The sequence below is a fragment of the Rhineura floridana genome, chromosome 6, assembly GCF_030035675.1.
Source record: "Rhineura floridana isolate rRhiFlo1 chromosome 6, rRhiFlo1.hap2, whole genome shotgun sequence".
Lineage (NCBI taxonomy): Eukaryota > Metazoa > Chordata > Lepidosauria > Squamata > Rhineuridae > Rhineura > Rhineura floridana.
In genome coordinates this window covers 49,537,130-49,555,074 of record NC_084485.1, presented here as the reverse complement: position 1 = coordinate 49,555,074, position 17,945 = coordinate 49,537,130, and the positions used below count along the sequence as shown (strand labels likewise).

The following is a 17,945-nucleotide window of genomic DNA, read 5'->3' as shown; positions in this document are numbered from 1 at the left end:
AGACAAGGGTAATGGGAAGAATATTAATGAAGACTTTCCTCTTTCAACAAGCCTTTCAAATAAAGACCGTATCCCAGTCTGCATCTGTGCTTGAATTGCTTTTCAAGATGTTTTAATTTTTTTAAAAAATACGTTTGTTTTAATATGTTTTTAAAGATGTTTTGTTTTAATATATTTTAAAGTCTTTTGTTTTTAAGATGTGTTAAAGTGCTTTTAGTGTTTGTTTGCTGCCCTGGGCTCCTTCTGGGAGGGACGGGATATAAATTTAATAAATAAACTAATAAATAAATAAATATGCACTTAGGCTGGGTTTGAATAGAGCAGGGATGAAGAACCTGTGGCCCTCCTGACGTTGTTGGACTCTGACTTCCATCAGCCCCAGTCAACATTGCCAATGGTCAGTGATGACAGAAGTTGTCATTCAATAATATTTGGAGGCTCAGGTCCACAGATCCCTGAGGTGGAGGGTGAGATCTAAGGGGTTGTACTAAAGTCTTTGGCTGGATCCACATTGCATTTCACAGGCAGTGCTGAACTGGAATTTTTCAGAAACCTAGTTGTATAGAATACTATTATATAGTCCTTTGTTGATAATATGAGTCCATGCTGTGCGCCACTGAAAATCACAATAAAAAGTAAGAGGATCTATGTGATTTTTAAAAAGTCTTTTCCCTCTCCCAGGTCTCCACATGTGCATAAATGTTTGCACAGATAGTTATGTGCAGACAGTAAGTCCCTCACATCTTTTCCTCTCATCTGTCTAGTTTTGAAAATCCATTTGGGGTGCCTTCTGCTTGTGTGCTAGCTTTATAATAATGGCCAGCAGGGCTACCTTTTACAATGTCACTGTTCATCCTTGGTCAGTAAGCATCACCTAATTTGCATTTGGCTCCAGACTGAAAGGTGTCAGGGGGAGCCCACAACTCCAGCCAAGGTTCACAACATGAACTCCTCACAGAAGATAATTCCCATAATGGAACAGAAATGGTCATGAGGGAGAGGAATGGTGTGAGTGACTGAGAAAGACACACGAGCGTGCACATAAACACACATGCACATACAATGATAAAGGCAGAGGCAGCCAAAAACTAACAGTACTGTTCCCCATACTCCCTGCCATCACTGACCTTCCACCTCCCATTGTGTGTTGCGCTGCCAGTTGGAATACCCCCAAGCTACAGAGCAGCTCCTTCCATGGGAGTGCACCCCATCCAGAACAGGCTGTCTCCCCACCTCCTGGACTCAATAATTTAGAGCACATAATATCTTTTCAGGATTGACCTTCAGTTTATTGGCCCACATCTAGCCATTCACACAACTATGTGCTGTGTGAAGAATCATTTTCTTTTATCTGTCCTGAATCTTTCAGCTTCACTGGATAAAACCAAGTTCTAGTATTCTGAGAGATGTAGGATTATTATTTGTTAATATAATCATGTACATGTTAATCCCTACACATAAGTGTTTTTGGATATAATCTTTGTAAGATATGTCTTTAATAATGTTCAAATGCACTTCTGAAATAACTGCATCAATATTTTGACCAATTACCACAGGAAAGTAAAATAATAAAATACAAGATTGTCTTTGAAGCTGCAAAAGGTTAATGTCCCTATTGGGCAGCACAATTTTTCTTAGAACTTCTTAATAACATTGCCTGCTAGAAAACAGTGTATTTTCCCATATAAATGAGTCCTGAAAAATTTGTCAATCCACTTTTTCTTAAACTTTCCAACAGAAGGCAGTCTTGAAGCATGAATGATTTCAGTCTAGTTACCATTTGGGAAAGTGATTAACAACTAAAAATGTTCAGCAAATGATCAAGTGTCATATAGGTAACTTCCCCCCCCTTTTTTTGCCAGCTTCACTTATGGCGTTCATTCAGACAGCAGCTTCCCCCCCAATAGTTTAGTGCTGAAGCACTCAACTGGGAACAGGGCAAAAGGTGCTGTAAAAATTAGGAAGCAAATGCTCTTTTGGATTGTGCCATCCGCATGTGATCCTGCTAGTGCTCAGTCTATCAGGGATCACCACAGTTTCAGCAAAATCTCCATGTGGCCTATATGTGGCAGACACACAGAGAACCAGTACTCCTCAAGAACACTCTGTCTGGTACCTCATTAAATGAAGTTCCACCTGCCTTTCTAGCTATTCTGTGAATGAAACTGAGGGCACTGTTTACTGAACATCCATTCTGATTTGATTGCAGGGAGGTTAGATGACATTGTGTCAAAGCAAGTGTTATCCTACACTTTCTGATACATTTTCCTGTCACATTCCTTACTGCAAAAAGACAAATCTTTTGAAGAAGTATATGGGTTTGTTGCAGAAGACCTCCCAATCAACTATAATTGTGCAACCTGAATTTGCCAATATATGACTGAATCCCATCTGAAAATAGCGCCCCAAGGCCACATTCACACAATACATTTATTTTTAAGAGTTGTTTGTGAAGGGTGCTGAGTGTTAGGTGATCCCAATTCCCCTCACAGAGCTACAATTTCCAGAGTTCTCTGGGAAGATGCACTGACTGTTAAACCAATCTGATGAGGGAATGGGGTCTCTTAACTCTCAGCACCCTTCACAAACTACACTTTCTATGACTGTTTAAAGTGGAATAATAGCAAAATAAATGTATGGGGTGAATGTGGCCAGATTCTGGAAACACTTAGAAATGCTAATCATACAGCATCTAACACAGTGCACTACAATTCCTACCACAGGCAGAAAAATCACTATGTGGTTCGGGAAGGCCGTCAGCAATTTCCAAGTGGTCTATGGGGAAAAAAGTTTGGGGACCACTGGCCTAGCACATACCAACTATCTCCCCTGCCCCATTTGCTGAGGGAATATAGACTACGGATGCTTCCAGATGGGACATAATTGGAAATGGGTTGTTAAGATATCATAACCAGGTCATTGGCAACATTGTTTTCTTTACTTATTGGATTTTCTGTGGGAAGGATAAATCTGCATTAAATGGGAGTGGAATACAGGCAGGATACCGATACCATGTGAATATTGCAAAAAACTTGCTTTCATGAGGTACATCAATGCCACAATCTGGAAGCATTCTGTGATAGCATAATGGATTCTTTTTATATGGTGTCCATGATATTACTGGTAGGTACCTCGCTTGTTTTTTTTCACCCAACTAGCTGTGCAATTTCTAATAAGTTCCACTCAGTTTTCTTCTTTTTCTTTTCAGACGCCATGTGCTTTTATGATCCAGTGCTTGGATACAAGTCTCTAGCCATTTAATTTTTCCCTTGGCTATCCTCAACAGCATGGCTTGTTCCTGGGCAACCAGGCCAATCCACCCATTAAGTGGGAATAATCTCACTGGAGTGATTTAGTGGTATTACAGCAAAGCCTTTAGTTTCCTGCCCTATTACTATCATGGACAGAAACTCTCCATGATGGTAGCTGTCCATGAACTGTATGAACTAGAAAGTAGAGGCTGAGGGACTGCCTAGATGTATGCCAAATATATGCCACAGCAGGCTATGGCGCCCAAGAATGATTGCAAACTTTTAGAATGTCTCACTATATGGAATATCCTGGCGTAACCTTAGCTATGGCAGTACTTGAGCTTCACTAAAGTAAACAGAAAAGTGAAGAAAGAATAGTGTGTTTCAGTGTCAAGAGGCTTAGCAAATATATGCAGGCAATGTACTCAGACTGCAACAGTGCTCCAGAGGGAGCAGTTCTAAAAATGATTCCTATCTACAAATCACTGCTGTTCGGAGCTCATGTTTAGCTAGAGTTTCAGAAAGGAAAATCCCTTTGCTAGCCTAAGCCATCACATGATATAGTTTAAGCCATCACAAAAATACAGATGGCCAACCATTTTATTTGGAAAGTATAACTTACACAACAACAGAATGTCACACCCTCTCCTCTGTAATAAGGAGGATCCTAACAAACTACAACATGGCTTTCATGCTACCCAGCTACTGGGAACACCTGTTGAAGTAGCCCTAAAAAAAGGGACAAGAGTCACTCAAGTTTTGATGCTGCAGTTAAGAGGTAGCCTTTGTGACCAAAGGATCAAAAGGCTGCTGATAGATTTTCTAAAAGGTGCTCTCATAGTAGAGGCCCCTCAAGGGTACTATATGGATACTGAGGGCTTCTGTGTGTTGTTGTTACAAGAGACCTGAGGAAGAAAGGGGCCTCTCAGGGGCATGGGTACTGTGGGCTTCTTTGGCATTTACAAAAAAAGTTACCAATAATTTCTGTCCCTTAAAATAATAGAAACCAGATGTTGCTGCTGGCAGTGTCTAACAAATGACATTTCTAATAACTAGAAAGCAGAGTGCAAGGTCTCCCGTATCTTGGGCTTATAAATCAGTAACATTAGTGTCTTAATGCAAACAGAAGCATAAGAATCTGAAGAAGCAAGTGGCTGAGTGCAATAATCCAAGGCATGGAAACTTGGAGACAGCATCATGTGATTTGCTTGTCTGCAGTAGTGCCAGAACGTTATAGAAACAAGCTGCAACCAGTCTGCTGAAGTCACATGTGAGTGTATCCAACAAGAATTTCTGCTAGATCTGAAGCACATGCAACTATCTTCTGTATCTTTAAGCCAAATTTAACATTAGCCAGATATTTTTCCTGATCGGTTCCATGTGGTTTTTCTTCTGAAATCAGTACTTACTTTAGAAATTCTATTATTTTATTATTGCTACTAGTTTTAAAAAATGCTTCATATTAATACAAGAGTTAAAAAAAAACTTCAAAAGGAATTGATGGATTAAGAATTCCAGCAGGCAGAGCATAGATAGAATTTACACAGTAGGACCTATGTGTGACAGAAGAAAGGTAACATTTTGAAGGAAGATTCTTCAGGATTTTGACAGTAATCGCTTTGTAATCGGAGAGTCCTCCCCTTGGCTGTTTGTTTGCTGTTTTCAATATTAATAAATCAGCAGTTTTCGCACCCAGACATTAAATACATTCATTTCGGTTTTCCCCAATGCTCCACCTGTCTCCACCCATATGAGCCAATTGGTCAGCAAAATATGACGTGTGCTACCCTCTTCTGTTGCGCTGAATCTGCATTTCAATGAGTGTGCAGGTTTGCAAATGTGATATTGGCTGAGAAGGAGAGAAGGGGCTTGGAAAATGACGGGGAGATGCCCATGGACCACCCCTGGAAGACCCATTTAAGTAAAGTCTGCAGCATTGCATCCGAGCTCCATGGAGGTAATGCGACTCATTTCCGCTTTAGGAAAGTAAATCGGTTTTTCCAAGTGTCAAGAATAGCTAAAGTGGGCTAAGTTTGGTCAAGTTAAAATGGCTCAACCAGAGGGAATTCTGGGGGGCTTTGTTGCAAAGACCTCCGGGATACTCTGTGCTGAGGAAACCCAAGTATTTTAGTGCCAGACAGCTGCAAATTGCTAATGTCAAGAAGATGCAGCTGAGTCCTATCTGTTATCTTTTATCTGCTTCCTGAGATCAAAGTTAGGAGTTTGGGTATTGCAGATCAGGGACCACTTGGTGTGAACTGTCTAGCCCTCCTTTTCTTCAAAGAAGGTGATCATGGAAGGGGCGCCTAGGATGGCAAATTGGCCCCTCCCTGTTGCCAGGTAAACCCCATAAAATGAAGGGTGATCCTTCAGTTACTTGTTCCCCCATTTCATCCATCCCCATTCATCTATGGATTTAAGTCAAAGCCTTCGGGAATCAGGCTATCAGACTACGAAGTATTAGCCAGGATAGGCAAGCTTTGTTATTTTTTGTCTGTTTGAATCTCTCACAGTGTTATATAAATGTATCTCTTGCTCAGCCCTGTTGAGGGTAATTAGCTTTAAAGTAAATATATGCTGCTCTCTTTTTATATGTACCTTTCTTTTATTTTAAATAAACTACCTTTTCTTATTGGTGTGTATTGCTTGGGGCTTTGGCTCTAAATGCAGTCCTTGACCACACTCTACTGACTATTGTTGATTAATTTAGGTTAATGCTCCAGAGCAAGGAGTTTAACAATAGATCTGCTCTAGCATTTCAGAAAGTGCTCTGAGTTCCCCTTACTCAGAGTGTGGGCTAGTAAAGAGGTGGTGGCAGTCTACCTTCTAGGGTTGGTGTTCGGTGTAAACTAACCCTGGGAAAGTGAGTGTTGCCTGGAAAGCAGTGGCCCAGGGAATTGGGACTGTTCTTGGAAGCAAAGACACACCCTTGGGGTTGCTGAGGTCAAAGGGCCCCAGGGGGCAATCTTTGACACCAAGGAATTGCAAATGCAGATTTGTGAGTGCAAAAATCTGCAACACCTTGCAACATCATATGGACTATGGAGAATTAATCGCTACTCAAAGCAATTACATTGTGGATTATACAGTCGTTTGGGCGGGCCCTAAGGTGTGAATAGAAACAAAAAATTGGAAATTGGATATGATGGAAGAGGTATCTGAAGCCTGATAGGTGTTGGCAGTGAATGGGAGACTGATACCACTATTATGTTTATTTGGAGATATATTTAATTCAAATATGTTTAAAATAAATTAAAGTTATCTCCAGGTAAATGGGTTTAGCCACAGAATATATGAAGTCTGGTATGGTCAATAGTAGAACCATAGGGAGGCAATTATAATATGGACACTTGGTAGATTAAAGGCAAGGCCTGTTGATCAGAAGAATTGGTCAACTTTGAAATTTCAAGTGTCCATACACTTTGAAGCTTTGCCTCCATCAGGTCTATAAATGTATTTATTTATTAAATTTATATCCAGCCCTTCCTCCCAGAAGAAGCCCAGGGTAGCAAACAAAAACACTGAAACACTCTAAAACATCTTAAAAACAGACTTTAAAATATATTAAAACAAGACATCTTTAAAAACATATTAGAACAAAAATCTTTTTTAAAAGTTTTAAAAATATCTTAACAAACAAGCAGACTGGGATAAGATCTTTACTTAAAAGACTTGTTGAAAGCGGAAGGTGTTCAGTAGGCACCAAATAGATAAGAGATGGTGCCTGTCTAATATTTAAGGGGAAGAATTCCAAAGGGTAGGTGGCACAACACTAAAGGTCCACTTCCTATGTTGTGTGGAACGGACCTTCTGATAAGATGGAATCTGCAGGAGGCCCGCACCTGTGATCAAGCCCTGGGTATATAAGAGGTAAGATGATATTTCAGGTATCATGGTCCCAAGCTGCATAGGGCTTTGTACACCAAAACCAGAACCTTGAACTTAGCCCGGTAGCTAATGGGCAGCCAATGCAATTATTTCAGCAGCAGGGTGATATGTTGGTGATATCCTGACCCAGTGAGCAGTTGCTTCTTTAAAACAAACATGGAATCTGAGCTTCTCAAGTGTTGAATTCTGCATTCTATAATAAAATCCTGTGTTTAAATACTATTATTCATTAGAGGGGTTCATATGAATATTCTTCATGTCTTGACTGGGAAGCAGAGTTGTATCTAGCAATAATATCCCCCACTGGCTATATGTTCAGCCAGTGTGTGAAAGGATCCTACATCCATATTTGTCAGAGTGTTTCTAATATAACTTGCCAGTATGAGCATGCTTGTGTTAATCAACTTGCAATAACTATCCCACAGTTCTGTATTCACTGCCCCTAATGAGATCAGAATCTGTGCTTGTTAAAATATTTTATCATTAACAACAAGGTAGCAAAATACACATTTACAGTAACAAATTTACAGTATATAACCCCCAACTCAGCATCAAGTCAATCCCCAGCAGGAGTTGAGAGCTACTAAATGTGTTACATGATCTTGGGCTGGTAGTTTGAATCTGGGTGTTGAAACTTTTATAATTTTACACCTGACACCTCCATCCTAACAACTTTGCGTAGTCATATTGATTTTCATTGGGATTTACTTCTAAACAATCATGTAATCCTATCCAATGGGACTAAGGGTGCAATCTTAACCCCTTTCCTGGGAGTAAACCCCACTGAATTCAGTCGGATTAACCTCTGAGAAGATTTAACAGCTACAATCCCACCCAAACTACCCTGGGAACAGTAAGCCCTACTGAAAACAGTGAGACATACATACGTTCATATAAATGTATTTAGGATTGCTCTTAATGAAACTCACACAAATTCATCACACTATGACTCAAATTTTGGACAATTCACACACACCCTAGCCTTCTAAAACAATAAAGGAGGATCAAAACCTCAAAGAGATTCCCTGGAATTCGAGCACTGGTATGTAACTTTACAGCCCGATCCTATGAACAGGCTGTTGTGATTCAATGGGCTTAACAGCATCTAGCTCTGCATAGGAGGCGGCTGTCCGAAGAACAAAACGGACGGTTATGTACAAATTGCAAACGGCGGGGACAGAGAATACGAGGTGGAGTTTCCCAGCTTTCACGAAGCGGCCTGGAGTGACTTCGGGCCGTACTGCAGTGTAGGTGAACTGGACGCGACGAATAAGCGAGACTCGATTCCGAAGGCCTGAACAGTAAGCGCTCCAACGTAAGAAAGGCCCCTCTTCCCTTTCGCTGGGACGGTTGCTATGAGAGGCCTAGTCTTGTTGCTTAGGAAATCATCGCATAGCTCACACTTCCGAATAGCCAATGCTGTTGTTTCGCTATCTCTATCCCCGTTCCCTGCCCGCGGCATTGGCTACTGGAAGTTTAAGCTACGCACTAGGCCTGTCATGTTTTTGGAGCAGCCGCGAGGCTAGTAGTGTGTTTGTGCACCCCCATACATCCGGGCAGCCGGAGTCTCTTTACACTGTGGAAAAGGAGGAAGGCACGAGCGAGGCACTCGGCTGCCCCCACTAAGCGGACAGGCGGATTTCCGTTGCCGGCGCGGAGTGAAATGCATTAGGGCTCTGACAACCACAGGCCCGTTTCCCCGCCCATGAAAGCTTGCAGGCGGAGACGGGAGCGGAAAGGAACTTTCAGCATCCCCGTTGAGGTGAGCGTCCTTGGTACACGTTCAGGCTTGTTGCGTAGAGGGTGAGGAAGCTTTGAGTCATACAGTCAGGTACAACAGGTGAGGGATAACATCCGGTTATTGCCAAGTGATAATATAACGGAGTGTGATATCCTCCGCCGTCTCAGCTGCTCCTGTGCCCAACCATTTTGCAGAGAGGAAGACTGCAACTTCTGCCCCTGTTCCCTGACCCGGTGTTGTAGTTAGTCGAGTATCCATCTCCTCTAAATGCAAAATCTCTAGAATTGCAATGTGTAGCTACTGTCGTTGCGATCTCTCAGCAGTCTTAACTTTAAGGCTGAAAATCCTATGCATATGCACAGTTACTTGCAAGTAAGCCCCACTGAGTTAAGTGGAATTTGAGTAAACAGACATGAGGTAGTGCCAGTCTAGGTCACAAGATTGTTGTAAATACTGTTTAGATACATTAGGTAAAGTGCTTTGAGCACTTATGAAAAGCATCAGGGCTGCATTTCTATGCAAATCCCAGCAAGTAACGTATAAGGGAATCCATTACACTTCAAAATACATGTAGAGAGGATCAGGCTACGGACTTTAGTCCCAGACATTTGTGCCATAATAAATTTGTCAGTTGTTAAGGTGCCACAGGACTATTGTTTTTTGCTTTCACAGACTGTATAATAGTATCCATTGTAAAGCTGAGATGAGAAGGTGATCTTGTTAAGGACAAGTGGTGCGAAGAAAGTAAGTCTGTGTCTGCTTTTCACATATGATGGAATTCTCACATTGATGTTATTCTGTGTTGAAATTTGACCTTACCCCGTGTGTGCATGTGACAATCCTGCATGGTGTGATTTGTGATGATACAGAATTGTCTGTAGGGTAGAAACATAGATTTTTGACAAATTATAACAAGATAAAATAGGGTGTCTAAAATGTAATCTTATGCGTTTACCTGAGATTAAGCCCCATAGTAGGGTTTATTATTATTTGTTTGTTTATTTATCACCTTCCAACATATCTTAAGGTGATGTACAAAATATTTGTTTATTTATTTATATTATTTGATTTATATCCTACCCTTCCTCCAACAGGAGCCCAGGATGGCAAAAATACAATAAAACAGCCTTAAAAAATTAAAATAACACAGAAAATAGCAGCAGATAAATTTAAAAGCAATACAGAGACCCATGGCAGACACCTATTCATCCATCTGGGAAAGCTTGTGTTGTTGTTTCTAAAAAGTGCAGACAGTGGGGTGCCTGTCACAGAACACTGCCAGCCACACTAAAAGTCCTGCTCCAATTTACAATGTGGAGTGGGATTCTGATATCTTTGGAACTTGAGTTAGAAAAGGTTCAGAAAAGGGCATCCCAAATGAACAAGGTGATGGAGCGACTCCCTTATGAGGAAAGGTTGCAGCATTTGGGGCTTTTTAATTTAGAGAAAAGGCGGGTCAGAGGAGAAGTGTATAAAATTATGCATGGCATGAAGAATGTGGATAGAGAAAAGTTTTTCTTCCTCTTGCATAAAACTAGAACTTGGGGACGTCCAATGAAGCTGGAAGTTGGAAGATTCAAGACAGGCAAAAGAATGTACTTCATGCAGCTATGGAACTTGCTTCTACAGGAGGCAGTAATGGTGACCAGCTTAGATGGCTTTAAAACAGGATTAGAATCATAGACTAGCAGAGTTGGAAGGGGCGATAAGGCCATTGAATTCAATCCTCTGCTCAATGCAGGAAAGCGCCTTAAAGCATATCTGACAAGTTGCTGTCCAGCTGGCTCTTGAATGTCTCCAGTGTTGGAGAGCTGCTACCTCCCTAGGTAATTGGTTCCATAGTCTTCACAGTTAGGAAGGTTTTCCTGATATTTAGTCAAAATCTGGCTTCCTTTAACTTGAGCCCACTATTCTATGTTCTGCACTCTGGGAGATCGAGAACAGATCCTGGCCCTCCTCTGTGTGACAACCGTTCACCTATTTGAAGAGTGCTATCATATCTCCCCTCAGTCTTCTCTTCTTAACATGCCCAGTTCTTTCAGTCTTTCCTCATAGGGCTTTGTTTCCAGTCCCCTGATCCTCCTTTGTGCCCTCCTCTGAACCTGTTCCAGTTTGTCTGCATCCTTCTTAAAGTGTGGTGTCCAGAACTGGATGCAGTACTCCAGATGAGGCCTAATCAGTGCTCAACAGAGGGGAATTAGTACTATCAACTTGAGGCTTGTCTCTTTTATTTTAGAGGCTATTTCTGGTACATTTCCACGCCTCCACCTGCTTTTTCTTGACACTATAATATATATATTACTTCATGAATGTTTTTTTTTTTTTGTAAAATAATTTTCTTCAAAACAAATGACTAACTGAAGTTAGCTAGTAGAAAAAAGTAAATATCTAAATTTGCTAGAATTGTCATTCACTATGTCCATAAGGATTAGAAGTGGTGATCAGTGGCCTTTTTCTTACGCTCTGTGTTCTTGCCTGGAAAAGCAAAAGAGACATTTTCTCAATTTTCTCCAGAGGAGTCTTTTTTTTTTTTTGCCAGAGTTTAGGCTTGACAAATGTCATAAGTGATACAAATGTATTTCTTTTTCTTTCTTTCTTTCTTTCTTTCTTTCTTTCTTTCTTTCTTTCTTTCTTTCTTTCTTTCTTTCTTTCTTTCTTTCTTTCTTTCTTTCTTTCTTTCTTTCTTTCTTTCTTTCTTTTCTATCTACAGAATGGAAGCATGCTAGGAGTCTGCTAAATATCCATAATTATTTTCCTGTATTATCATGAATGGCAACACACGTGTCTTTGTTACTAATACTACTACCACCACCATTTTTTCTTTTGAGGAAGTATTCTTGTCAGCCTGATTAATTAAACCAGCCTTGCTTCTTTTTGCTTTGATCTTCAGATGGAAGGAGAACAAGCGGCCAACAGCATGAAAACGCCAACAGTTCCTTTTTTGCCAGAAGAGCAACTAATGGAACTACATCACCAGATGGTGGAAAATCAGGCATCCTATCGTCACAAACTACAGAGTTCACAAGAGGCACAGCACAGGCAGGCAGTACTGGTACAGAAGCTACAGGCAAAGGTAAAATCACATTTCCACGGGTACCCCAAGGAAGTTGATGATGGATCTTGAATAGAGAGCTGTTTGCAGATGGAGGAATAAAGATGTGAGGAACATAGTGGTTGCTTGAAAACTGTTATGGATATGAGCAGAATAACTCAGCAGTATGAGCTGCATGTACCAGTGTGTGTATTTACAGTACCTAAGAAGTAGGCTTTTACCCTACATTTAAATCACTGAGACTTTGTTTTGTGCCTTGAAGTCGATCATGACTTATGGCACCCCTATGAATCAGTGACCTCCAATAGCATCTGTCATGAACCACCATGTTCAAATCTTGTAAGTTCAGGTCTGTGGCTTCCTTTGTGGAATCAATCCATCTCTTGTTTGGCCTTCCTCTTTTTCTCCTCCCTTCTGTTTTTCCCAGCATTGTTGTCTTTTCTAGTGAATCATGTCTTCTTATTATGAGTACAAAGTATGGTAACCTCAGTTTCATCATTTTAGCTTCTAATGGTAACCTCAGTTTCATCATTTTAGCTTCTAATGATAGTTCTGGTTTAATTTGTTCTAACACCCAATTATTTGTCTTTTTTGCAGTCTATGGTATATGCAAAACTCTCCTCCCAACACCACATTTCAAATGGGTTGATTTTTCTCTTATCTGCTTTTTTCACTGTCCAAAATTCACATCCATACATAGAGATCAGAAATACCCTGGTCTGAATGATCTTGACTTCAGTGGTCAGTAATACATCTTTGCATTTGAGGAACAAATAGTTCTCTCATAGCTGCCCTCCCCAGTCCTAGCCTTCTTCTGATTTCTTGACTATTGTCTCCCTTTTGGTTAATGACTGTGCCAAGGTATTGATAATCCTTGACGTTCAATGTCCTCGTTGTCAACTTTAAAGTTACATAAATCTTTTGTTGTCATTACTTTAGTCTTTTTGACGTTCAGCTGTAGTCCTGCTTTTGTGCTTTCCTCTTTCACTTTCATCAGCATTCATTTAAAATCATTACTGTTTTCTGCTAAGAGTATGGTATCGTCTGCATATCTTAAATTATTGATATTTCTCCCTCCAATTTTCACACCTCCTTCATCTTCATCCAGTCCTGCTTTCCATAAGATATGTTCTGCATATAGATTAAATAAATGGGGTGATAAAATACACCCCTGTCTCACACTCTTTCCGATGGGGAAACCAATCAGTTTCTCCATATTCTGTCCTTACAGTATCCTCTTGTCCAGAGTATAGGTTGTGCAACAGGACAATCGATGCTGTGGCACCTCCATTTCTTTTAAAGCATTCCATAGTTTTTCATGATCTACACAATCGAAGGCTTGGCTGTAATCTATAAAGCACAGGGTGATTTTCTTCTGAAATTCCTTGCTCCGTTCCATTATCCAACGTATGTTTGCGATATGATCTCTGGTACCTCTTCCCTTTCTGAATCCAGCTTGGACATCTGGCATTTCTTGCTCCATATATGATAAGAGCCTTTCTTGTAGAATCCTGAGCATTACTTGACTTGCCTGGGATATTAAGGCAATAGTCTGATAATTACTGCATTCCCTGGGATCCCCTTTCTCTGGAATTGGGATGTATATTGAACACTTTCAATCTGTGGGCCATTTAGTTTTTCATATTTGTTGACAAATATTTGTTGACACTGAGACTTAAGACTTATTTATTATGTATTTATTGCATTTATATACTGCCTCATAGGCAAAGCTCTCTGGGCGGTTTACAACAATTAAGAACATTAAAAACAAGTATACAAATTTAAACCATACCAAATTAAAACCCATTAAAACCGATAGGCAAGTTAAAACACATGCTATTCAAAAGCTATTAAAATGCCTGGGAGAAGATAAAAGTCTTGACCTGGCGCTGAAAAGATAACAGTGTTGGCACCAGGCACACCTCGTCAGGGAGATCATTCCATAATTTGGGGGCCACCACTGAGAAGGCCCTCTCCCTTGTTGCCAGCCTCCCAGCTTCTCTTGGAGTAGGCACCCGGAGGAAGACCTTTGATGTTGAGCATAGTGTACAGGTGGGTTTGTGTCGGGAGAGGCGTTCCATCAGGTATTGTGGTCCCAAGCCGTGTAAGGCTTTATAGGTTAAAACCAGCACCTTGAATCGAGCTTGGAAACGTACAGGCAGCCAATGCAAGCGGGCCAGAATCGGTTTTGTATGTTCGAACCATCTGGTCCCTGTTACCAGTCTGGCTGCTGCAATTTGCACAAGCTGCAGTTTCCGAACCATCTTCAAAGGCAGCCCAACGTAGAGTGCATTGCAGTAATCTAACTTGGAGGTTACCAGAGCATGGACAATTGAAGCCAGGTTATCCCTGTCTAGATAGGGTCTCTCTCCCGACAGAGGTCATCATACAGGGCGACCAAGGCTGTTTCCGTGCGAAAACCAGCCCTGAAACCTGACTGAAATGGATCTAGATAATCGGTCTCATCCAAGAGTGTCTGGAGCTGGCCTGCAACCACTCGTTCAAAGACCTTTCCCAGGAATGGAACATTTGCCACTGGCCTGTAGTTAAGATTTTCTGGGTCCAGGGAGGGTCTCTTCAGGAATGGTCTCACTACCGCCTCTTTCAGGCGGCGAGGGAGCACCCCCTCTCGCAGATAGGCATTAATCACTTCCCTGGCCCCTGAAGGGTTGCCTTGCAAACCAAGCTGATTTGGATATAGAATGGAATCTCTTCATAGTGGATTATATGAACTACAACATTTTTAAAGGATATTTCAAACTGTTCCCATGGGTGCCCCACTTAATGCCTAATTTTTTTTTGTGGCCCTTAAGGCTCTCCCAAATTTGTTTATTTTCTGAAGTGTATATATGTATATAAATTTATAGACTGCTTGGTTTGTTAAAAAACTGCAGTTTTAAGATAAAAGCAGAAACTTTCTCTATTCTCCTCTTGGGAAGGAAGGAAGAGAAGAGGAGCATGGTGAGAAGAGGAGGTGCAACACTTGTGCACACTTGTTTGTGATCGTTTTAAACCATGCCTTATATCATCATCTTATCTGGGGCACAGGGTTTTCATCTGCAACCCTACACATGAGATATATATTAGAATACATCCACAAATAGCTGCTCCAGCCAAGGCCTCATCGTAAACGTTAACTCTGCTTCTTACAGTCATTATGGTGTTGCTTCCATGAAAGTTCGTAGAACTCCTTCTAAAGAGATACAAAACTTTTTTCAAAGTGTCTTGCAGTATATGGATGGGCTTTGCTAGAGACCTTGTTGCTTCTTTCATATGTCACATTCCTGTAAGTAGTTATGGTGGTGTGTGGTTTAATACGATGAGCTTCCACTCTGACTGGTAAATATTAGCAGCATTGTACTGTTTCAAAGGCAGTCTGCTATGTTTACTTGGAAGCTAAGCTAATAACTAGCTAATTTGCCATTTAATATAAATGGCAATACTGTATTGCTGTACATATCACAGAAAATCTTCTTGAGATGCTCACTTAAAAAAATTCTTTGCTCCTTTCCATTTACTTTCAGGATTGTTAATATTGTTTGTGCATTCAAGCCTGGTTTTAAAAGGAAACTATTTGTAGCCATTGTATGTATGTATGTGCAATGCACATAGTAATTCCAAAACAACCTGGAACAGACTCAAAACTATTGAATGTTCACAAAGGTTATTGCTGCATACATGTTCAAAGAGGCAGATACTGACTGTTTCTATTTTATTGCAGGTGTTGCAATATCGTAATTGGTGCAAGGAGTTAGAAAAGCGTTTGGAGGCAAATAGGGTATGTTTTAAAGGAGGTGACTGCCATGCTTTTCAGCTATGCTGTTGTCAGCAAAATCCTAGTTAGATGCCATGCTAGAGGAGGATGCTTAGAAGAAATGGTTGCCCTTGTCCAGTCAAGGGAAGCTGATGACTATCATTCCTTGTAATGCTCTACTACTTTTTTGTGATCAGTATTACAAGAAATCAGCCTATCTGTATAGTGCTGTAATGTCACAAACAGTACTCATGCTTATTTACAAAGAAACTTGTGAGGAAATGAAATTATGGGATAACCTTGACTAGTCCCATCTTCCTGTCTTGTTCAGTGAGTTAAACAAAAGGACTATTTTATTAAGAAAAGAGAAGGATGCATTGGATGTAATACCAGCATGCATTATCTCTGGGGCTACTTGCTTCAGAGAAAGTTCTGATGTGAAAAAGTCCTGAGAAGAGCTGCTTCCACACTAGGAGCAATATTCAACTAAATAATTACACTAGCGCTAATGCAATGGGACTTCCCCTAATTTCGCAGGTGCCCTGCACCATCAGCAAATCTACTCTGGAGGGTTAGGGGAAGCCCCAGAACAGATTTAGGGGGCACATGGAGGGAGGAGAGGGGAAGAAGTTCTCTTGCACAAGGAGAAATCCTTGAACTGACAGAACCTGTGACTTAGTGCTATGTTGAACACAAACCTAGGCATTCAGAGTAGAATTGCCATGCTTTATTTGTTCACATTTTATGAGAACCTGCACAGTGCCACCATACATTTGTAATCCTCCTGTCTTTTCCGAGTGTTTCTTCTATCTTCCTTTCTTACTGCAGGAAGCCTGATGTCTTTGAGAAGGACAGAAGAGTAATGCAGTCTCCACAGGTGTGGATGCCCTTTGCACTACTCTTCTGTATCTTGTCAGAGGTGTGGCATTTAGGTGGACCATAATGTTTTGGATATGTGAACTTGTCACCTCTTGGTCTACACTCACTGTAATCTTTGTAGCAGGCACCATTTTATAGCCCTATTAATTTTTAAATCACTCTTTTAAGTAATGTTAAAATGCTTTTCCTGATACATATTTTAATATTAAAATATTAGCACAGTACTGCTTAAATGAGTTATAGTACTTTTTCATCATTTCATTTTAGTATTTTTCCCTGTAATGGAACACTTCTGATCCAAAGCAAATGTTAACACTTAGGGTTGGATCCTGCCTTAGTAGTACTTAAAGGGACTCATTGAAATCAATGGGACTTAAGTTAGTCATGACCAAGTCCTATTGATTTCAGTAGTTCTGCTCTCAGCATGACTACCACTGCAGTTCGAACCCATTTATCTGGGAGTAAGCCCCATTGAATTCAGTAGGACGTACAATTGAGTAGACATGGTTAGGATTGAGCTGCATGTCTGGGTCCAGCCCTGTGTTTTTAACATTTCATGAGTAGTAATGATCAGTCACCTTTAAATGAATGAGGTTCTGATACTAAATAAAGAATTTTTTTTTTTTAAGGATCACTTTTTTTTCAAATGGCTGCTGTGATTAACTGAAATTTCCCCTTCCCCCATCCACAGTAGCTACATTGTCATGACAAATGGTGTAGATAGAGCATAACAGGATGAACATAAAGAAAAAGAGCAATATCCCAGATAGTTTGGAAAGTTGCACACTGTTGGAATTCTGCTTGTAGTTTACAGCAGAAAAGCAATGTATAGAAGCTGCTTATTTTGGAGAAACTGAGGATATTGAGGGAATAATTATTTTGTTTAAAAATACTGACAGAAAATTCTTTCTGTGTTGTTTCTTTCCCTTGATCTCCTTGAAGTACCAGCAGTGTTTCAAATAATAGTTTTAGGTTCATAAAGGGACACATTTGCTTCAAGAACCTTAGTATTGTTTTTCAGACTGACTGACAGACTTCTGGACATGTCAGATGCTTCAGAATAAGAATGAGTTAGTGTGCATACACAACCCTTTCAAAACCAATTGGGGATGCTCAGCAATACATTGAGGCAGGGAATAGGCTTAACACAAATATTGCTTTGATTGAATTGTCGTTTTCACAAAGGGGTCCCATCCACATCAGTGGGAGTGCAAAGAGGACCAGGGTCTAGAGAAAGCATTGATCCATTTGGAAGAAGAGCAGCAGAGGTAAGTGCAGGAAACACTTCTCGGGAAGCATAATCGTAGCTGGGGTTTGGGGAAAGCAGTGCAGCGACAGCAGCTTCGTCATTTCATCTTCTCTGAACCTCTGCTCTCCGAA

General features: G+C 40.6%; 1 protein-coding gene across 4 annotated transcripts in view; it reads left to right on the top strand.

The window, feature by feature from the left end:
* The first annotated feature begins 8,655 nt into the window (after positions 1-8,655).
* CEP250 (centrosomal protein 250) overlaps positions 8,656-17,945 on the top strand; it is a 91,289-nt gene continuing 81,999 nt past the window's right edge. For 2 of the 4 annotated variants that reach the window (XM_061631767.1, XM_061631764.1), the window contains exons 1-5: positions 8,656-8,901; positions 9,553-9,624; positions 11,771-11,953; positions 15,654-15,710; positions 17,751-17,833. In XM_061631767.1, coding sequence (XP_061487751.1) covers positions 11,771-11,953; positions 15,654-15,710; positions 17,751-17,833 — 323 coding nt within the window. In that variant the 5' untranslated portion in view covers positions 8,656-8,901; positions 9,553-9,624. Of the gene's footprint in view, positions 8,980-9,015; positions 9,122-9,552; positions 9,625-11,770; positions 11,954-15,653; positions 15,711-17,750; positions 17,834-17,945 lie in introns of those variants that run through there. The other 2 variants (XM_061631765.1, XM_061631766.1) reach the window with 2 other exon arrangements.